Below are 24,292 nucleotides of genomic sequence, written 5' to 3' on the forward strand. Positions count from 1 at the left end.
TTAAAAGGGACAATTTGTTTTTAGGGCCAAAAAAGATAATATTTGATTTATTTGGATTTATAATAAGACCGTGTCCATTTGCCCTGTTTGTAAATTCTTCGAGTTCTTTATTAACCAATGCAGAGGCAACGTCTAATTTTTCAAATGGGAAACTATAATATAATTGTGTATCATCAGCATAACAGTGTACTTTACAATATTGACAACTAGTTATAAGATTTGCTGAATATATATTAAAAAGAAGTGGGCCCAATATCGAACCCTGAGGAACACCGAATTTTAGACTTAAGACATTTGACTTAAGATTGTTATCCAGCACAACTTGCCGAGTACGATTTTTTAAAAAGTTTTCAATGAGATCATTAGCTTTATCTGACATACCAATGTACTTAAGGATAGACAATAATAAATCATGATTTATTGTGTCGAATGCCCTACTCAAATCTAATAATATTAAAACTGTACAATTACCAATATCAGTCTGTTTTACAATATCATCCACTACACTGAGGAGCGCTGTTGTACAGCTATAATTTTTCCTAAAGCCTGATTGAAATTTTGGAAGCAGGGTTTTCCGGTCCAAATATTCCTTAAGCTGTAACTCCATTGCGCGTTCTAGAATTTTTGAGAGAGTAGGCAGTATACTTATTGCTCTAAGATCTTTATATTCAGTAGGACTAGGTTTCTTTGGTAATACATGCACAAGAGCGCCCCTCCACGTGGTGGGAAATACACTGTTTATGAGACAAAAGTTTATTATATGGGTAATATATGGAATGACATGTGGGCAGCACAGTCTTATTAATTTTATATTTAAGTCATCAGAGCCAACTGCATTAGTTTTAATCTTAATAAATGTGTTGAAAATAAACAATTCGTCAACTTCTTTAAAACAAAATTTGTTAACTAAAATTTCTTCTCCAAATTCTTCAAATCACTCTTTAAAACTACACTTTGTCAAACATATTCTTCATATCCTTTAAATCAAATTAATTGTTACACGTAAGAACTTTACTTATTGTTACCTCTAAGATCCGACCGAATCTGGATTTTTAGTCTCGGCCGAGACCGAGACCGACACCGAGACCGAGACCGACACCGAGACCGAGACCGAGACACGATGCAATATTTATTTAATAGTTTATTATATGAAAAAACATCTGATAATAATGCAATAAAAACGTTATATTCATGCAGAAACGGTTTTATGGGATTTAATACTATAAAATTACTAATACTAATAAAATTATTTTTATATGTTATAGGCTAAAAAAGTAATTTTTCAGCATCGTACCCTTTCAAATTATGCAGTGTTTCATCATATTCTTTCTAAATAGGAGTTTGCTAGAGACGCTTGTTTGTGGTGCAAACTAGAAATGTATAAGCTGTTGGTTTTAGAACTCTGTATGGAGGTGAATAATTACACACAAAAATTTTACTTATTCTTATTAGTATACGAGTGATTCATATAAAAGTACAATTCTATTAAATTTATAAAACTTCATTAATAAGACACTAACATCTAACATTTCGTTCATTGTTTAAATAATAATCAGATCTTATTATATGGATCAGATATAATCCATTCTTCTTTTACGACTTTGGATAAAATTTTGTATGGCACTCGCGTTATAACATACTCGCGTGTTATAACATATACATAAGTCACTTGAGAAAATTAGCCCTCTCGGCTTGTTTCTCTTTATTTCCTATCGTGACTAATTGTTAACCCATAAATAACTATTTTTGTTTGGGAAAAAAATCTAAAACTACATTTTTATGTTTTTTTTTGAATTTTCTCTAAAACGGTATAGATATTTGGAAAAGTATAAACGGGATTAATCATTTTAGAACAAGCAAAAATTTTTATGAAGAATGCATTTTTCTCAAAATGTCAATAAAAACAAGTTTTTCTTCTTGTAAATACAATCCAGGGACATACTGTGTCAAATTTGCAATAGGTATATTGAAATTCGTATTTTTGTTATTTAATAAAATTTAATATTTAGTAAAATTTTATGTTTATATAATTTTAACACGAATATTCTAAATATTTACCATGCATAAAATATTTTTAATTATCTACCAAAAAACATTTTCAATTTAGTAGACGTATTTGCATGCTTTTTGTATTCATCTACCTAATAATGTTTTGCTGGCACAGCAAACTTATTATTTTAATGAACATATAAAGCAAGGTTTAAGCTTCTAATTAAGCTATTTAAATGTTATCTTACAGTTTGCATCAAAAATTATTTAAATATTTAATACTTATAATTATTATAAATAATAAAAGTCAATATTTAGATGAAAATTCGTGTCTGGGTATCTCCTACAAATATCCTACATGTACGGGGCGCCACCTACATAATTTTAACCCTAGATTATGTATACTTACGTGGATAAATCAACGCCATAAGTTTAGTATTAAAAAACATGTCCCAACATCACGACATGCCATTTTCAAACCTTCTTTATTGCACTTATGAAAAGTTCAGTAGGTTTGCCTTTTCTGAGGACCTTACTTTGTGCCCATGCGCATTAAAAGTTGCACGTATTTCCAAAATAATCACAATTTTATACTATTTAGAAAGTACAAATTATACATTGTTATGGAAACCAACTTTTCATTGTCGTCATATTGCCATAATCTTATTTCCAGTTTTTTATTTTAAAAATTGTATTAATTACTCATTTATCGACCACTTTTATATAGCCAAGGATGCAAGGGTGTTCATTAAGAAGTTAATTTTAAGTTTGTGCAATTATATTTCTATTTTTTTTATTGAACTTTCTAAATACTCGTAAAAATGACAAGAAAGTGTTTGGTGTGTGGAAGTTCTGATATAAAGGTCCCCGAATTATCTTTTCTTGGACAAGTAAAGTATTCAGTTGTTCCTTTATTTTTATTAAACCACATGGCATACTTTCTGGTTAGATTTCCTAAGTATATTGATATTCGTACGGAGTGGCTAAATGTATTTTTTAGATAATTTAATTTTCGTGACAGTAAACACATTTAATTAGCTCCTCGTAGCCATCTTAGGTTTGCAGACGATATTGTATCGATATTGCTGAGCACCGACATTCAAGAACTGAACACCATGCTAAAGGAGCTAAATGACCAATCCCAGAAAACTGGCCTTAAAATAAACTTGAAAAAGACCAAGATAATGAGCAACAATATCCATAACATTCCCATAGACAACGTTATTATTGAAAACGTAGACCATTATATATATTTAGGTCATAAAATCAAGCTGGGTAAAGAGAACCAAAATACGGAGATACGCAGGATCCATTTGGCATGGGTAGCATTTGGAAATATGAGCGATATTTTCAAGGATAAATAGGTGCAAAACAGCTGCATTCTGCCTGTGCTTACGTATGGCTTAGAGACTATGGCAATTACCCGAAAAACAGCAGAACAACTACGAGTAGCACAAAGGGCCATGGAAAGAATCATGTTGGGAGTCACCATTAGGGAAAAAATACGAAACGCCCACATACGTCAAAAAACAAAATTAATAGATGTTGTTAAAAGAGTGGCATGTCTGAAGTGGCAACGGATAGGGCATGTGCCAAGACAGGATCCAGACCGATGGCCCCAAAAAGTCATCCTATGGAGACCTAGGGGAACAACAAGAAATGTGGGCCGACCAAAAAAGAGATGAGTCGATGACGTCAGATAAACCTAGAAGAGGCCTATATCCAACACTGGATGGAACCAGGCTGAGAAAAAAGAAGAAAGATGAAGAAACATTCAATTTATTGTTCAAATATATGCATTTTAAAATTTTTAATTTTTAAATTAATGTTCAAATTTGGCGCGTGGACGATAGGTCCTCGACAAGGATAGATAGAGTAGAAGCACTGCGTGTGCAACAAAAAAAGAAGATAAATATATCGTTGATATGTTTGCGGCAGTTTCCATAGTGATTTACTTATCCACGTAAGTGTATATTATGATCTAGGATTTTAACTGTATTGAAAAGTAATAACTTTTCGTCTGTATCCGTAGAAAACTACTGAGTAAAAAAATAATCTCTTAGTAAAAAAAAATGCTAAAAACAACCGCTCTCAAGGTACCGTATGATCGAAAAAAAACGGCGCCAGCGACGGCTATGAAATGAAGATCGCAGTCATTTTATATGGGAAATGTCATCGATCGTCATTTCCAGCCAACTGGACGCCATTTTCTTTCGATCATACGGTATTTAGAATACAATACAAATCAATACATGTCATCAATGACAATAAATAAACATGTTGACTAGATAGTTCACTAAAAATCTACTAGTTTTCTTATAGTATGCTAAGATTAAACTTACCCAATAGCTAGATATCTCCAAATTGCCAACGCCAAAGTCAAACATATGGAGGTAGTGTGCATTATCTGAGAGAAATGGTTATGTATCATAATAAAAACGGCTCCATAAAACGGAAATTCCTTGTTCTCTTCAGTTAGCACATTGTAGTAGTACACAAACGGGATGTACTCCATCATGAGAAGCATGTCTGCCCATGCCAGAGCAGTTAAAATCCTGTTAATCGGAGCAGACGCCATATCTTTCCTTGTCAACACTATGATATTGAAGGAGTTTGTGATAATTCCAAACAGACACACTGCAATAGCGCAATGACAGTGATACACTTTAGCGTACACTGTGGCCCACGATTGGAGAGTACTTCCACAAAACCACGATTCACTCACACTGTCACTACTGTCATTTTTCGGTGATAATGACGACATCGTGGTGGAAATTTCATAATCAGACGACGTGATGCTGGAGGACATGTTGATGGAGTTGTCAACAAAGTACAGAACTTTGTTGATGAGATCTTCTGTGATGTTATGAGCTGTTTGCTTTGACAAGATTTGTTTTATGATTAAAATGGTTGATGAAGAGGTGTTGTGGGAATGGTTGTCTTTGGGACTATTCATGGGCATCATACATTGGTTTTGTGTGGAGTTTTTATTCTGCTATTTGATAGTTGTCATTTTATCTGAAACAAAAACAAGAAGATTATACAGGGTCCGGCAAAAGTGCGTTGAGTAGAATAAAAAAAATGAGAATTTTGTTTAAATGCAAACCTATACGTATGTACGGGGATGTGTTTCAGGAAAAAAATTTAACGCCTCTAGGGTGGCTCAAAAAAGGGTGAGTGGATCGGGATGTTTTTTTTTAAATGAAACACCCTGTATATTATTGCATTTTTGGCTTTCTTTGAGATCAATTTACATACTCCTAAAATATGAGTAAATATATTTCGATAATTTCAGAAATATTAAAAAATAAATAAAAAATATTTTTTTTCGGCCTTTTTTAAAAAAATTATTAAAAATACAAGAACTGTCTTGAAATCAAAATTATATTAGACATTTACTTTCGATGGTCTGTACTTACTTTGCTATAAATATGGTAATCGTATAAATCATACAGGATGTTCAAAATTCAGCGCCAAACTTTCTAAAATATAAAATAATTTTAAAAACACCCTGTATATTATTTTTTATTAAATTGAGAGTTAAAAAATGAACATTTTCTGTATTTAAAGTATTTCAATAGTTTTAATGATTTCGCAGATGCAAACAGTGATATTTCATATGGCCCTTTCAACGGTAAAATACGAGAGAAAAATCATTGGGTGGCTTGGATAAAAATTTACTATGGAAAATGCTACATGAAATATAAAACCGCGAATATCTGCGAAACCGTTAAAAAAGTGGACTCCAGAAAAATGAACAAAATAGATCTACCGTATGATCGAAAAAAAACGGCGTCCAGTTGGCTTGGACATTACGAACGATGAAATTTTCCATATAATTTAACATATAAAATGACAGCGATCTTCATTCCCTAGTCACAAATTACCTATAACAGATGCGAAAGAAAGCGACTGCATCGGAAACCGCTCGGCAAACCCCACACGCCTATTGAGTGGTGTAAATACACCAGTCGTTTAGTCCGGAAACCTATGCTGTGTCGTATTCGCTTGCTGGAATGACATAGTGCGTGGTTATATGTTTCTTTTTAAAAACGGGTGTAGGATTTTTGTTGAACTTTTTGAACTGTTATTTCTAAGTTTTGGTAATTTGTATATCTTATTTAAAATGGAATACAAATGTGTTTATTTATAAGGAAAAAAAAGATATTTATAGTATAAAAATTAATTTATTTAACAAAATTTAATTAAAAATGTGACAAAATAGTTACCTTTCTATTGGTTCTATCGGACTTTTTTCGACTATATAAATCTTTATTTGTAAACTTTAATACATCAAATATTTTCAATCTAATAAATCATTTAATGATGTAAATAAGAGGAAATTTCTCACATGGGTGGTCAAATTTTATAGTTTTCATTATATCAAACAGCCTCTGAGAAATGTTTTCAACTCAAAATGCCTTTAATTATGTTTGACTACATCATTAAAAAGGGTCTTCAAATACATCAATGTGATATTTGTCTAAAATTTGCAAAAGAATCCGAATCTCTGGATAACTCGAAATTATTTACCCATTTAAAAGCCTTTGATCATGAAAGTGGAAAAATTTGTTCATTTTATTTACAGGCTGGAAAAATTATTTATATTAAATTTTGATGAGTTTTGCACTGAAGAAAACATTCAGAGGCTGTTTGATATAATGAAAACTATAGAATTTGACCACCCATGTGAGAAATTTCCTCTTATTTACATCATTAAATTATTTATTAGATTGAAAATATTTTATGCATTAAAGTTTACAAAAAATAAAGATTTATATAGTCGAAAAAAGTCGATAGAACCAATAGAAAAGTAACTATTTTGTCACATCTTTAATTAAATTTTGTTAAATAAATTAATTTTTTATACTATAAATATCTTTTTTTTTCCTAATCTCCTACGAACTAATATAATATGACGAGCAATCTATTAAATTACTGTGAGATTATATGCCTCGATAACATATTGGTGCAGATTATTTTCACCCAAACAAATAATAATCCAAACTATACATTGATGCGGATTGTCTATGAACTCTTTCTGAGGGTCACAGAAACCTGAACGCGTAATTCGGTGTTCTTTCGCATCTGTGCCCTAGTCATCAATAACGCTGTTTTTTTTATCATATTGTGTTAGGTCGCGGTTAGCAATCCAAGCCAAAATTATAGAATTTGTGTCTCTAAAAATGATTTGACGATAAGTATTTAAACTAAGTACTTAGGTACTAGATTCCAAATACTATGGTTTAGTATATTAAGTTCTTTATTAAACTATCTAGAGATGCAATCAAAAAATTGTACTGAACTATTTAAAGGAAATAAAATGGATTTCTTTTGCATAAATTTTTATTACAATGAAGAACATAACTTGCATAATAAATACAAAAATTTGATAATTTTGCACGATACATACATCATATATTATGTATGGTTATGTATACGCCTCGGTATACCCACAATAGTGTGCACCAACAAAAATAAATATTTTTTTCTTTTTAGTTACCGTGAAAATATCGTTCAGGATTAGTAATGTCAAATTACCGGTAATTTATAAATTGGTAATATTACCGGTAATTTACGATAACATTGGTAATTTATAAAATACACAGCATTTTAAATAATATCATTTTTTATTTCAAAACTGTAAAAACATTACAAAAAAACTAGTCAGAGTAACCTATGTTATAGTACGTAATAAAGTGAATAATGGTAAATCATCCTCAATCTTGTTATCTGGTTCTTCTATCTCTTTCGTTAGTTGAGTCAAGTCTATTACTTGGAAAACGATAGCTTCTTCTTCTTCTTCCGTTTCTTTCTGAGCAGCTTCTACCATCCTTGGATGTTCTTCTCCATTTAGTAAATTATAATTATGAGCAATATAAGTAAGTTTCTTGGCCAATGGACAAACCAATGAGTACTAAAAGTTCTTTCGGTTGCGGCTGTTGACGATATTAAATTTAAAATGTCTACAGTCAACATACTTATAATAGAACTGAGCAAATGAAGAATAGTAGAACGGAAAAAATCAATATTTCCAATGTTACTATCTTGCGGTAATATTACGTAATCTTACCAAAATTACCGGTAGTATTACCGCGGTAATATTACCCTTTACATCACTATTCAGGGTGATGAAAGAAAATTCTAGTAAAGTTTGAGCACTTAATATTAATATTAAGAGGTATCTTCGTAAGTTTCTATTTCCCCATTATTTGTTTTCCCATTATTTTCCCCATTATTTTTTTCCATTAATATTTACACGAGGAAACAATCTTTTTGATTTTAAAATTATACTGCGTTCTAAGAAATCAGCGTTTTTCAAAAATCAATACACATTCTTGTAGAAAATTGAACGGTCTTCAAAAAAGGTCTAATATGAATTTTCATTTAATCGACTCGTTTGCAAGTTATTGAAGGTTAAAGTTCAACTTCAAATCGTCTATGATAACTCCCACAATTTTTATATTTTTTTCACGAAATAATGGTTCAAAAATATAAAATTATATTTTAAAATAATTAATAATAAAATATAAACAAATATGTTATACCGGGTGCGCCTCAAAAGTGGCTCGTTCCTATAACTTTTTTATTTTTTCAGATGAAAAAACGAGATTTGGAATGTAAGTATATGACATAAATTAGAATTGATTGATGTATTCAATTGTTTTTGGTCACTTCCTGTTTCACCGGAAATGACTATAACTTTTGCTTTTTAAATGACACCCTCGGTATATTTTTACTTTATTCGATAGAAAATGACATACCAAATATCAACTTTTGACATTTTCGCTTTAAAAAAAATTCTATTTTAAATTTCAATCTAGAGTGTCATGGCTATGTTAAAAACACTAATTTTTAATCAAGGAGTCTTGGAAAAATCGATCGTCTAATGTTTTTAGTGTCTTGTCCTGGCCAGTTAAAAAATGCCCAAATCGTATTTTTAATCATATCTCAATTTTTTCAAATGGAATGAGGGTGGTTCATTAGCATATTTGGAAAAAGCATTTTTTTCGAATAATTTAGTACATAATTTCAAATAAACAATATGCGAAAATGTCAAAGTTGACATGTGACATATCATTCTATTCAGAATGTTATTTTCTATCGAATAAAGTAAAAAAAATCCAAGGATGCCATTTAAAAATCAAAAGTTGTACTCATTTCCGGTGAAACAGGAAGTGACCGAAAACAATTGAATACCTCAATCAATCCTAACTTATGTCATATACTAACTAGCATACTAAATCTCGCTTTTTTAACTGAAAAAATAAAAAAAGTTATACGTGGGCCATTTTTGAGACGCACCCAGTATATGAAAGTTGTCGTATACGATTTCAGGTTGAACTTTAACCTTCAATAACTTTCAAACGAGAAGATTAAATGAAAATTCATATCAGACCTTTTTTGAAGACCGTTCAATTTCCTACAAGAATATTTATTGATTGACAAAAGATTGACAAAACGCTGATTTGTTAAAACGCAATAAAATTCCAAAAGAAAACTGTTGCGCCGTGTTATTTAAATGGGAAATAGAAAATCATGACCTCTTAATATTAATGTTAAATGTCCAAACTTTACCAGAATTTTTTTTTTCATTATCCTGAACGCTATTTTCAAAGTAACTAAAAAAGAAAAAAATGTTTATTTTTTTTGGTGTACTCTAAATACCCAGTCAAAATACAAATAGCAATTGATCGCTATCTAAAACTGGATGTGTAGGTAGTCTATTTAAGCGAATTTTTGGATTTTGAAAATGCCAACGAAATTTCCAGAGAACACAATCAAATGTCCGTATTAATAGGAATCGATGAAACTATGCTCTGTGTGGTTTTTGACGAGTTGTATTTGTTCCAGCGCGCCACGTTATTTCGGAAAATCATTTTAATTACTACTAACTTTTCCAGTACTATATCAACCAGTACTAATCACCTAATAACGAGCCAAATTAAAACTTATCCATCATGTATTTTTTAAATTTTGCGATAACGTGGGTATTATTGCATGGATACGATAGACAGAAAATGAAAATACTACATTTCATCAAAATTTTCCACAGATATTACACTCACTGGCACTAATTTTGATGTGTTTTACTGTTTAATATAATTTTTTTCTAATTTTTTGATGACTTTTTAAGCGATTTTTAGCTAAATTATTTGACTTTTTAGTATCCCTTTCTCAATTAAAAATGAAATTTGCCATCTGTCAATTATACGAGGAAAAACAAAATGTTGATATTTTGGTGAAAGTTTAAAACACCCTGTGGAGGATGTTAACGCAGGAAGGAATTTAAAAATAATTTTATCATTTAGTTACATCCTTTCTCGTAGTACTTCGTGCACACCTGAATCTGTTAGTGACATCATTTTGATATCTAACATCTTTAATTAAAGCAACTATAACGGATACAACTTCTGGACTTAAAACCCTCTTTTCTAGTACTACTACAACTACCAACCTAACAGACAATAATAATATAATTTTTTAATAATCGAGTAATCTTGTTTGAATTTTGTCATATTTTATGATAATAATAAACCGGGCAAACATTCCTTAACCCAAAAATGTTCAGATTTTTACAAAATTCATATTTTCACTAATAACAGCTTATTTTTGTCAAGATTTTTTTAACAGTTGTTCTTAGAGACTCTTTAAGCACAGATTAGGTATACTATATGTATACAGATAAAAATCTTATCCATATTTCGTGGTACGAAAATTGTTTTTTATGACGATGAGCAAACGAGTAAAATTTCCTGTGCGCAAAAATAAACTCGCGTAAAATAACAATAAACAGCGTAATAGAGAGTTATCGGTAAACAGAATAGCGTGCATGTACGTTAATAACGGCAGGTTTTATTTCCTTTACGTGAGGTGGTATTAACTCTTCATTTATAGTTATCGGATCGGAAAGAATTCTGTTCGCGTCGTGTCCGCTATTTAAACTTAACCTAACTTTGAATTTAAAACTTTGAAATTGTTTTGTTTACTAGGTATTTTAGAACTAAAATTCCTAGTCGTCATCTGCTGTAAACCTAAGCCTCTTTATAGGTTCTTTAATGTTGGAAGAGGTGGAATCAATATTTTGGGCCATATTTATTTAATTAAAACTAATCCCAGCTACTTAAATATCAAATTACCTAATAAAACTAAAGTAATAATTCAAAACAATTCAAACATAACCTAAAATAAAAGATCTCGCGGGCCGGCCTCGCTTGTCAAATACCCGCACATGCCCATTTAAGCAATTTTTAAACGTTATTTAGAAATAGCGCTTGGTGTAATTTATTGATCTGCTAATTACGTCAGGCGGTAAGGTTATTAGCGGGCGTCGCGTTAAAAATTGACTCGCGCATATCGTAACTGTCAAAATAAGGTACGCGTAAATACTGCATGACGCTATTCGGTTTTCCGATATCTCTCTAATTACTGGGCCGGTCAGGCGCTGTGCACAATTTTAGAGGCTATAAGTGGGCGTGCTATGTGCGCAAACTAGTAACCTAACTAGTGCCCGATTCCGAAAATTGGAACCACGAAAAACAATAAAGAAAAAACAAAGTTTATAATCTGTATAATCTGTGCTTTAAGCAACTCAGAAAGTTTTGAATTTTTTAATTACATTTTAATAAAAAACAACTATCCGCGATTGGCTTTTTCGCCCAGGAATTTTTTGGTTAAAGAATGTTTGCCTGTTTTTTTTATTATCATAAAATATGACAAAATTCAAACAAATTCAAAAGGTGATAGCTGTTGATTCTAGCCATTAAATGAAAACTGAATCATCAAAAAATATTAAATTTATCCGAGTTATTCAATAATTTGTCCTATCAGTCAATGAGCTTATGAAACCTATCTTCGGAGCGTTAAGACTTGGACAGAAAATTCAGGGACCTTCGAGGCGGAATATCTCGTAAACTACTAATTCTACGTTAAAAATTATAAGGACAATTTTATAGGTAATTACCAAGCTTCATTTTCTATTTCAAGAAAATTTTTGTAAATTGCATATTTTGGCAGATATTTACGAAAAACTGATTTGTCGGCCATTTGAGGCCATTTTTTTGGTCAAAGCTGGTGGAGCACGGTGTTTTGGTTTGTTTTTTTCCATTTTTTTTTCCCTAAAACTACTCCCTAAAAGGTACACAATCCGCCTAAAAAGTCAAGACTAACGAATTAGGCTGAGGGTCTTTTTGTGTCCTTATTTACTGACCTACACCCGGCATTTCATCAGCCGACTATTTTTATTAAAATAAAAATAGTTTGAGCACCTAGATCGACTCAGCCTTAAATGAGTACTTGGGATTCACAATCCTGAGGTAATAATGGGCGGTTGAAGCATAGTGCTAGCCACATTACCTTCCTTGTATACCGAACGGCTGTAGCATGACAAGCTGTACCTTGCTACTCCCAAGGCGTTAAACGCTATATACGGGAGCTATTATTACTATTATAAGTATAAGTATAAGTATAAAGTACCAGTTTAATTACAACAAAACAGCTTCAGTCTATCCAATTAAAAGGAACCATTATTAGATCATAAAACGAATAAAGTGCTTTAAATGCAAGAGGTAATTTTCAAAACAAATCTAATATAATTAAATAGAGTAATTGCTGTAGTAAAATTTCAATCTGCGAGCTATTCACGACCTTTACAATACCTATTTTAACCTGGAGCAGTGCAAATATTTCGGGAAAGTTGGGAAATTGTACGTTATATATGCTTCTCTCTTAAAACAAATAAGCATCATATTCTAATTAAGATGTGACCTACTTATTTGGGAATTTGTACTAAAATTGTTGAGTCGAACTTTGTCAAAATGTAATTTGGGGTTTTTCTTAGAAAAAAATATAAAATCTTTATATAAAAAAAACATTTTTCCTAAAGAACATTAAGCCGACATTATTCGAAACTATAGTTCATATGAAATAAAAAAAAATATTTTATTTTAATTAAAATATTTTAGGAAACAAAAATAAATTAATTATAAATATACAGGGTGAGTTTCCTACTCTATGAGTATCTCGGAAACTTATCTCGGAGATAGAGAGTCGGTTAAATGGGGAAAGAATTGCAGTTTTCTGGGGACATAAATATGCGCATTTCAGATTTTTGAAAAAGTTCATGGCTTACTAGATATTTCGAAAAAAAAAATTTCGGCTATTTTAAAAATTGTCCCTAATTCCATTATAAGCTATTTTAGACAAAAAGTTTTCAGATAAAAGTTATAGATAATCACATCCTTAATGAGACTATATCCTCCGTTTTCTTCTAAAGTCTGTCATTTTTGACATATGACTTCATATAAAGCGCCATTTTTTAAGCTTTTCAGTGATATAAACTATGTTTTCTTCGAAAAATTACTGAGTTATAGCCAATTCTTATCATTTTAAACAATTTCACTTAGCCATGGAAACAAGTTTAATCGTCTTTGCTCTCAGAAAAGTGAAGCTGTAACATCCAAACTTTGTAAATTAAAAAATAAGCAAAAATTGCAAATATGAATTTGTCAAATGAAGAAAAGCGTGTAGGATTATTGGTTCAACTTTTCTTGGCCATACATTTTCGAGGATACGTTGACCTCTGACGAATTACGATTTTTAGAGAACGGTTTTCAAGACATTGTTATCTGAACAACTTTTATCTAAGCAATGAACTTTTTCAAAAATCTCAAAGGCGCATATTTATGTCCCCACAAAACTGCAATTCTTTCCCCATTTAACCGACTCTTTATCTCCAGCAGTTTCCGAGATACCCATAGAGAACAACCTAGGAAACTCACCCTGTATAAACAGTTATTATTTACAACACTTTAACACCACTTAAACGACATAACGGGCAATTACTGCCGCTTTCCCCCTCAAAGTATTCTAATAAAATTGCTATGAGTTTTTTACGATTATGAGGTTTTTTCGCGAAAAAAAAATTTGAAAATTTGTATTTTTTTAAAAAAGTTTTTGAAAATTAGTTAGTTTTTAGTAAAAAAGATAATTTCTTGATAATATGGCAATAGAGGTAGTAGATTAAATTTTCAAAATTTAAGCAAAAAATATTTTTTTTTTATTTTCAAATTACAAAATTTTGGACTTATTTGAAAAACGATAAAGAGAAAATATGTTTCTTTTATCGAGATCTATAAAGACTCACCCTGTATATTTAAAGCATATCGATTGAAATAACTCACTGATAGACACTCTGTATTGATATGTCTCTTAAAATAGACAAGAGTGTTTATTTTTTCTTCAGTTTCACGAGGTTTTCTTTTTTCCATTAAGAAGCTAATCTATCTTTTTTGTCAGCTCAGTATCCACTATCTCGAAAATAAATATTCGTCCCAAGCTAGTACATCTCTACAAGACTAATTAGGGTCATTTTCGTAAAATAATGCTTTCCAAATAATAGTATACGGTAAATAACCTCTATATCTTTGTAAAGGGCTAATTTCTTAAAAAGACTTTTGGTTTTTTGTCAATAGAAGTAAATGTACATAATAAAGAAGTTATTTTTTGTCAAATAAGTTGAAAAGCCTTTATTATTTGAAATAGTTGAAGTTGTTGGCATTTTGAAAAAACAATCAAAAGATAAAAAACGTTGCTAAGACTATCAAAATGTTGATCTAATAACAATTTGACGTTTATACTATTACTATATTTCCAAAGCCTACCATGACTTCACTGAATCGTCGTTTCTTGTTTACTGTTATTAATATCTTAATTATTAGATATTAATACCTCTGGTATTATGGTATTCTGGTATTTCGTCGATTTTAAAATAAACTAACTGTTTCTATCTTATTTTTAGGTTAGAATAGGCATAATTAAGGGGGCTACTGATACCGTGTTGTAAAAATGAGGTAATTAAGGGCTTATATTTTTGTATTTATTATAATTTTGCTAATATCTTCGGTTTGAAAGAAGATATCAAAATGCGGTCTTCGCTGACTTTTTAAGCATTTACTATTCTTTACTATCAGCTAAAATTACATATACTATTGCATTTAATTTTTTTGAAAAAACGCGCAATGTTTGTTAAATTGTACGACAACGCCCTCTAGCGTCTACGTTCAAAAGTTTATTATTATTGTTTATATGGTGAAATACAGAGTAAGAAACGCTCTTTTAAACGAGCCCTCGCTTGTTGGATTCCGATCATCCAGTCCAGAGTTAATAATATTTAAATAAAAACAGATCTAACCTTCCCCCACCACTTTATTTTGGTAGATAGGGGAAAATGGCTTTAACAAAAAATATTCAAAATTTACTGAAGATTATGAAGCTATTACTTATAGTACACCTTATCTAGGCAAAATTGTGTAAAAATTCCATTTTCTTATTTTTTGTTGCAGTTGCGCCCCCTAGCGGTCGTTCTACAAACTTGAAAATAATTTGCAGCAATTTCCCATAGCCCCTTTATCTATAAATATTTTTTTTCCGCAGCCCCTACGGCTAATACTTTCGGAGATACAGCCGAGAGCTATTCTTAATGGGACACCCTGTACATAGAAAAAATATTAATAAAGCTTGCAATTTAACAGATTCATATTAAAGGTGTTTTTCTTGAAACGATCCTAACGACCCAAATTTCATCGTGAAAACCGCAGAGCAATATTTTCAGTTTGCTTCAATTTGCTACGTACCTACGCCGATCCTTGTGAAAAATGTTATTTTTGTCTGAAGCGCAGAAAATTGAATTTCCCAATTATCTTAAATTGTTTGATGGGGGCGAAGCCCTTAGAAAATGCAAATTTGCGAATCTAAATACATAAAATTAGCATAAAGTATGAAATAAATTAATTAGGGAAAATCCTTGGATTTTTTTTGGTACCTAATCTGTCTGGAGGCATTAACCAGTGTATGTATTGTAAATAGTAATTAAACAGTTTGAATAATTAAAGAGATCTACTGGATTTAATTAAATAATTTTTGTTTTTTCCTTTATTTTTATTCACTTAATAGTATACTATTGAACGAGCAATTTATGCTAGCCGTTATTCACGAGTGAATAATGGCTATAAATTGCGAGTTGAATACTATACCTTGTCCACGGCCATTATAATAATTATGAGGAGTGTTTGATTTTGTATTTTTAATGTTAATCATACTATTAAAAAGGTATACAGGTTGTTAATTTGTTTATTACTCGCGGCAAGAGCTTTATGGTTGAAATATGGCAACCTTGGCCCGCTCGTCGAGAGACGACGTGACGACGGGACGAGTCGGCAGCTTAGCTTAGGCAGTGGTGCCATTCTGTTTCCCAATAAGTAAACGTCCAGTTAACAATCTGTATATGTCTAGATTTGTTATGAAGTATTTTTATATCGTTTAATCGCTATTTCTTTCATTTTCTTAACGTACATGAAAAACACCTGTACACAATACTTTTAGAAATCAATCATTGGTCATTGGTGTATCAGTATTTTATGACGTAAAGTATCTGCAAAAGTTAAATATTTGTTAATTGCCAATTACAAAACAAATTTATTCCATCAATTAACATGCTCCATTAATTTAATGCACCTATAAATGAAATTTTATATATTTGCACAATAATAGTCAACGAATTCATTTCGTTGTAAATTTTCTGTAAAATCCATACATATATAAAAGCTCAAAGGGTTTTTTGTTACATCCATCCCGCCGAAACCGCTTTACCAATCTTGATGATTCTTTTTTAAAATAAAAGGTATACAGGTTGTTAATTTGTTTATTACTCGCGGCAAGAGCTTTATGGTTGAAATATGGCAACCTCGGCCCGCTCGTCGAGAGACGACGTGACGACGGGACGAGTCGGCAGCTTAGCGTAGGCAGTGGTGCCATTCTGTTTCCCAATAAGTAAACGTCCAGTTAACAATCTGTATATGTCTAGATTTGTTATGAAGTATTTTTATATCGTTTAATCGCTATTTCTTTCATTTTTTTAACATACATGAAAAACACCTGTACACAATACTTTTAGAAATCAATCATTGGTCATTGGTGTATCAGTATTTTATGACGTAAAGTATGTGCAAAAGTTAAATATTTGTTAATTGCCAATTAGCAAAACAAATTTATTCCATCAATTAACATGCTCCATTAATTTAATGCACCTATAAATGAAATTTTATATATTTGCACAATAATAGTCAACGAATTCATTTCGTTGTAAATTTTCTGTAAAATCCATACATATATAAAAGCTCAAAGGGTTTTTTGTTACATCCATCCCGCCGAAACCGCTTTACCAATCTTGATGATTCTTTTTTAAAATAAAAGGTATACAGGTTGTTAATTTGTTTATTACTCGCGGCAAGAGCTTTATGGTTGAAATATGGCAACCTCGGCCGGCTCGTCGAGAGACGACGCGACGGGACGAGTCGGCAGCTTAGCTTAGGCAGTGTTGCCATTCTGTTTCCCAATAAGTAAAAGTCCAGTTAACAATCTGTATATGTCTAGATTTGTTATGAAGTATTTTTATATCGTTTAATCGCTATTTTTTTCATTTTTTTAACATACCTGAAAAACACCTGTACACAATACCTTTAGAAATCAATTATCTGTCATTGGTGTATCAGTTAGATTATATCAAGTTTTTAGATATTTAGATGCATAAGGTATAAGCTTTAGATGCATAAATATTTCGTTTAAATGACATTAGCGATTAGTGAATTAGCTGCGTAAAGCGATTTTAGGAAATTCATCCTCTTAGAGTGTAAAATTATGTCGAACAACATTTTAACTATTAAATATACGAAAAATATAGGAATAAAGTTTAGGATAACCGGTATAAAATAATGAAAGAAAGTAATAATGATCAAAAGAATGACATCGCCACTGGATATTTCAATAGTATTCAATATTTCCACTCTTTTCAGAAGTGACCGTGAAGTTGGGGATAAGGCTAGCGAATAGGAAAGGCTTAAAAGCCATGGCAACCGTGTGGTAACAAATCCTGTGACGTACTCTCGCCAATCATGTTCGATGAATAGGCGGCCATGCGCGGCGATGCCGGTTTGCCAATGATATCGTTGAAATATCTTCACCTTTCGTAATAAGCATATTATACAGAATGAAAGAAATAAGTTATTAAATAAAACATATCCAACAATATGAACTACGTTAAAATTGCTTAGTAATATACGTCAGAATATATCCTAAACACATTATATATAATAAAAATATATTAAATTTATAGTTCATGTCTGGCAATTTTGCAATTTTATAGATAAACGTGGCAATATCGATCTCGTGTGTGAGATGATCAAAATTTAAAATTCAAAAATTGTTCATGATTAAACATCAACAAAAAAGTCGTTTACCGCATATAGGGCTCTCTCCAGTAAGTATGATTTCAGAGCTTTGCGAAATGCGGGAAAGAACGAAAGTGACTTGATATTCAAAGGCAGATGATTGTACATTTTTTTGGCATTGTACAGTATTGAGCCTTTAACTAGTTCTGAGCTCGGTGTTGGAAGATAAAGATCGTGCTCCGCATTCCTAAGTGGATAGTTTTGAGATAGCCTTTCCGGAATAGCAGATATGTGCTTGCGGATTAAACAAACGGATTCAAAAATGAATAAGAAAAGAAGAGTGAGTATTTTGAAATGTTTAAAGAAATTCTGGCAGTGAGCTCTACTGTTCACTTCCAATAAATATCGAACTGCTCTCTTTTGAAGTTTGAAAGTACGATCAAATTTTGTCGCGCAGCAAGTACCCCAGAATGGCATAACGAAGATGCGACTCAAAAAGGGCATAATAGACCATCCTAGAGGTTGATAAGTTAAGTTCCTTATAAAAACGCGATATTTACGTCAGTTCATTGGTGTTTGTTCTAATGAAAAAGTTGAAAACGGAGTGACTGAGAACAAGCGACGACACGACAAGTCCGGTAAACAAAGTTACGAGTTTGAATTAACGGCGGATTAAATGAAAAAAGTATTTTTAGTGGTAGAAAAAGTAATGACGTCAGGGTAGCTCATTAGAGAACATGGCCGTAAGGCGTTTTTATTCGTTATTTTTTCGGGAAATTCAACTGGTAAAAATAAACTTCGGTACTCGGCGTTAAAACGTTTTTCCTGTGATTACGTCTACATGAATGGACCGACCGTCTGAGGTGTAGATGTTTATTTTTAAGAGCATTTGAAAGTTCTAATTGAAATTCATGGTAATGGAAGAGAGTTTACCAGATAACAAAAACTTAACTAAATCTAAAGTAATAAATTGTACTGAAGCTGTGGTTGGTTCCTTGTGAAACATCGTTGAAATATTAGTATTTTAACAAAGCACGCTTTTAGATGTTTCAAAAAACTTTTAATAAGAGTAACTTTAACTCAACATATATGTTTCGGCTTGTTGTTTAAGAACTCAGTTCTTAAAAAACTCTTGAAAAAGGCCTAACAAGCCGAAACATATATGTTGAGTTAAAGTTACTCTTATTAAAAGTTTTTTGAAACATCTAAAAGCGTGCTTTGTTAAAATACTAATAAATCTAAATTATTGACTTTTGCCTTAAAACTGCTGAAAAAAAATGTATAGGCTTGGTGCATTCTCCTCCGGTGCTGCCACCATCGGGGAATATCGTAAACAACCGGCATTTACAAACACGGGTTTAAATATCGAGTATACGAAAAATTTATTATACAGGGTGGTTCGAACTGTATTCCGAAAACTTCGTCAGCATATTCTGCAGATAAAAATTGGTAAAAAAAGCCGCGTGGTTAAAGCGATAGGACTTACGCTGCTATGACGTTGGGGCCGTATAGTAGGCAGGTTCGAATCCTAGTCAAGGCGACTTTTTTTAATCGTTTTTTTTTTAATTTTTACATATTTTTACGTATTTATTTTTACTTTTTACATATTTATTATTGATTAATACAATTTTTAGTAATGTGTTTCTTCATTTTTTTTACTTATATGCGCATTCAAAATTTCTGTATATATGATGTTGTATAGATAATGAATGGTACGGAACCCTTCGTGAATCCGACTCGCACTTGACCAATTTTTATATTTATTATTTAATAATTTTTGTTACTTTTATCTTAAATATTAAAAAATACTTTCCACATCTCTTATAGTTTGCAACTTTTCTTTGAGTTCTCTGTATTTTACACAAAAAAGAACTTGACTATCCTACACATGCCCATTAAAAATGTATCACGAAAAAGTCCTGTGCTCGAAGTAACTAATATTTTCTAAAAACGTAACGCTTAATAATATCTACTCTACAATAAATACTCCAGTCTGAAAATAAAACACTTGCCCTGGAGGAAAAATATTTCCCATCTATTTTCACAGTAATTGAAAATATTTACTCAATCTCTCTATATTGCTCTATCTCGATAATGACAAATATCTCTATCCGGCTTTTCAACTCCACTTCCGTGTAAATAGCCGGATAATAATTTATTAAGAGCCAGTATCTTCTCTATTTGCTTAGTACGGGAGCCCAAGATACCATATTGGTATTTAAAAAATTACATATTAGAGAGGAAAAAAAAATATAGGTGAGTTAAAGTGGTGTGAAAATGGAGCAGGCCATATTTAGGTAGGTATATTAGATTAGAAGGTACATTATATTAAACTCAGATGCAAAAAAACGCAACGGAGAAATTTTTCGCCAAATTTAAAGTGTTCTATTTTTGTTATTTTTTGCCCTATTTTCATAATTTATTTAGCAAGTTGTATACCGGGCGTTGCATCGTCGGACGGGACATAGGAAATCCCATGTAAATTTTAATGGGGTCAATTATTGGCTTCCCTAATTATTTTAGAGAATAATTCTATTTAGGTTTTTTTAAGAGCACTAAAACCCACATTCAAAAGAATAACTTTAGATATTTTTGATTAGCTCGTTTACGAGTTATCGCCGATTTCTTTTTAAATATTTCTCCTTTCTTATGGCCCTATATTTACTTATGAGCACCAGTCAAGGTAAAAGATAACTGTCAAATGAAGTTGTCATTTCAGAAATTTACCTATTTATTTCTTTATTATTACTGAAAACTCATTCCTACATCGGAAATCTTAAAGATGTATTTATGAATACAAATTAATATGAATTAAAGTAAAATAAAGTAATTAATTACAAGGTTAATTATAGTATTATTACAATATTCAATAACTTATTAATTTAGGTACTATTAAATTGTTAGAACTTTAGGATTTAAGAAGATGTTCAAATATTCCTCCATCGACTGCTAGACAATAACCCAGGCGATCATAAAATTCTCTTCTTACATTCGCTAGTTGGTAAATTGAAATTCTAATGCATTCGGCAGAAATAGCATTTTTTAACTCGTCTAGATTTGGGAATTTTTATCCTTGTCTATCCTGTTTTTTAAATGACCCCAGAGAAAGAAATCATTTGGCGAAATATCAGGAGATCGTGCTGGCCAATTTACTGTATGATTTAAGCCAATAACGTTTCCGTTAAAACTATTGTCTAAATATTCCCGAACAGCCAGGGTACTATGTGCCGGGCAGCCATCCATTTGGTACCAAACTTCCTGATTTTCCCAAGCAGGTAAAATATGATTTTCGAGTAGTTCCAAATAATATCATGCATTTATGCAGATTATTTTATATTATAATTTCGCGTAAGAAGTAATGGCCCGATAATATTGTGTCCGAATATCCCTGCCCAAAAATGTACTTTCTGTGGATATTGCGTCCTTGTTTCGACAAACCTGTGTTGGTTTTCTTTGTTCGAATATCGATAATTTTGAACATTGGGAAAACAAAACGCCTGCCGCCGTATTTCGTCCCCATCTCGTAGCTCTTGGTGCTTTTCCTATTTGAAGGAATAGTATTTATGTCGTTTCAAAATTCGAAACGCTGTACTGTGATCTATTCCTATTTCATTGTGCTGATCTTTCCATCGTTATCTTCCACGCACAATAAAACTTCCAAGTCGGTATCATTTCTTGCATCTTCTCTTTGTTCCTGCCTTGCTTCATATCTGCAGTTATTTCTTCGGGTACCTTTGGTCTCAAATCTCTAGATATTCCTTGGGATTGTAGATTTTCCAGGTATCGGTCTATTCGGATACAGAGCAGCAAACATGTCCGACATCTTTTGATAACTATTTCCTTGATAATACCATTTAATCATCAATACTTTTTCTTCTGTGATGTAATTCATGACTAATATTTTCGATGTAGGTATGAGTTTTTAATAATAATAATAAAGAACTAAATAGATAAATCTCTGAAATGACAACTTCATTTGACAGTTATCTTTTACCTTGACTGGTGCTCATAAGTAAATACAGGGCCAAAATAAAGGAGAAATATTTAAAAAGAAATCGGCGATAACTCGTAAACGGGCTAATCAAAAATATCTAAAATTATTCTTTCAAATGTGGGTTTTAGTGCTCTTCAATAAACCTAAATAGAATTATTCTCTAAAATAATTAGGGAAGCCAATAATTGACTCCATTAAAATTTACATGGGATTTCCTATGTCCCGCTCGACGATGCAACACCCGGTATATAAAAATGGATTAGATTAATTTTATTACCCTTTTAAATTTTTATTTTATTACATGCTGCTTCATAGAAAATATAGCTCAAAGCTATTATAACTTATAATTGGATGGCTGAAGCTAAGTTTATTTTAAAAATTATCCCAAATTAATAAATCAAGAAGTTTTAATAGAAAAACTCTTAAATTTAAGATTGATGATCATTTTTCTTAACATTCAAGAACTCTTTTTAATACAGTTTGGTTTTAAGTTAAGTTTAAAAGAAAATTGTTGATTATTCTTCTGTTTTAAGAGAACTTAGGATTTTCGACTGTAAATAAAGAATGGTTTGTTTACATCTCGATTATATACAGTATGTCCCCGGATTGTCTTTACAAGAGGAAAAACTTTTTTATTATTTGATATTTCGAGAAAAATTCATTCTTCATAAAAATGTTTGCTTGTTCTAAAATGGTTAATTACGTTTATACTTTTCCAAATTTCCATACCGTTTTAAAGAAAATTAACAAAAACATGAAAATATGGTCCTGAAAATCAAAACGCGTTTTTATGGTAATATAATTTCGATTTCATATTTTGATAGATGATTATTATTAATTTTAATATACATAACGCCATATTTTCTGCTGTTATTAAAGTATTGTATTCTCCGATAACTATTATCACCCTTTCCGTAGCAATCAACTGAATAGATCTTGTGCTTTTTTAAGATCTGAAAACAGCAAATAATATGACGTTAATTAAAATTCTATCAATAACAATTTATCAAAAAATGAAAAGGAAATTATATTACGATAGAAACGCGTTTGAAAAAGGACTTCAACTATATTTTCATTTTCTTTTAATTTACTCTAAAACAGTATGGAAATCTGGATTTCTCTAATCTGGAAAGTATAAACCGGATTAACCATTTTAGAACAAGCGAAAATTTTTATGAAGAGTGCATTTTTCTCAAAACGTTAATAATAAAAAAGTTTTTCCTCTTGTAAAGACAATCCGGGGACATACTGTATGTATGTTGGGATAAAATCAAGCCAATATTCATATATATGTTACTGTAAATGTCCGAAATGCAGTAAAACCTAGGATAAATGCGCTAAACCTAGGATTTACCTATGACTAACACCCTCCAAATAACCAGGCTGACAAACTCGAAATGCGGTAAAACCTAGGATTTACCGCATTTCGAACATTTCCAGTGACATATACACATCTTAAATAAATGATTTTTAGTTAGATAAATTAGAGTTCAAGTTAAGAGTTACTAAGAAATAAAATATGTCTCTTAAGATGTGCACAATGAACGAATGAAGATGTGCTAAATGAACGAATTTGAAAACATATATTTTCATTGGTTAGTTTATTTTTTACAGCCATCATTCGGTAAATGACTTACTGCAGTAATTTTCTGTTTATAACACATGAAAATGTACTTTTTAGGTGTGAAATGTATTTTCTTTTCGCTGAAAAACACGAAAATTGCATTAAAATCTAACATTTTAGTATTTTGCGATGCATTTATTTTTCTGTTTTAGTAAATACGTATTATAGGTTTATTATTATAAAATACATATTGGAGGTCTATTTGTTAATTTTCATTGCATAGTTTACGTAAATAATAAATCATAATTTTGAAATCTACCCATCCATATTTTACGAGATATTTTATAATATAGGCGTATTAACCCAATAAAATTGTCATTTGAAAAAAAAAATACGGGCAAGCTGATTTTTTCAGAGTTTGTCAGCGACTGTCTTCTGAGTGTAAAATAAACAAAATCGGAAATTTTCCCGTTGCGATTTTTGAGCAATACGGGTGTTTTTTTTACAACTGTACTACAA

General features: G+C 31.2%; 1 protein-coding gene across 1 annotated transcript in view; it reads right to left on the bottom strand.

Moving 5' to 3' along the window:
• Window positions 1-24,292, bottom strand: part of LOC115887924 (FMRFamide receptor-like) — a 68,477-nt gene that overhangs the window by 27,553 nt on the left and 16,632 nt on the right. Inside the window, exon 2 of the mRNA XM_030907457.1 lies at window positions 4,332-5,007. Within this exon, the coding sequence (XP_030763317.1) occupies window positions 4,332-4,954 (623 nt within the window). The 5' untranslated portion in view covers window positions 4,955-5,007. The remainder of the gene's footprint in view (window positions 1-4,331; window positions 5,008-24,292) is intronic.

Source organism: Sitophilus oryzae, unplaced genomic scaffold, assembly GCF_002938485.1.
Source record: "Sitophilus oryzae breed Bouriz unplaced genomic scaffold, Soryzae_2.0 scaffold_682_pilon_pilon, whole genome shotgun sequence".
NCBI lineage: Eukaryota > Metazoa > Arthropoda > Insecta > Coleoptera > Curculionidae > Sitophilus > Sitophilus oryzae.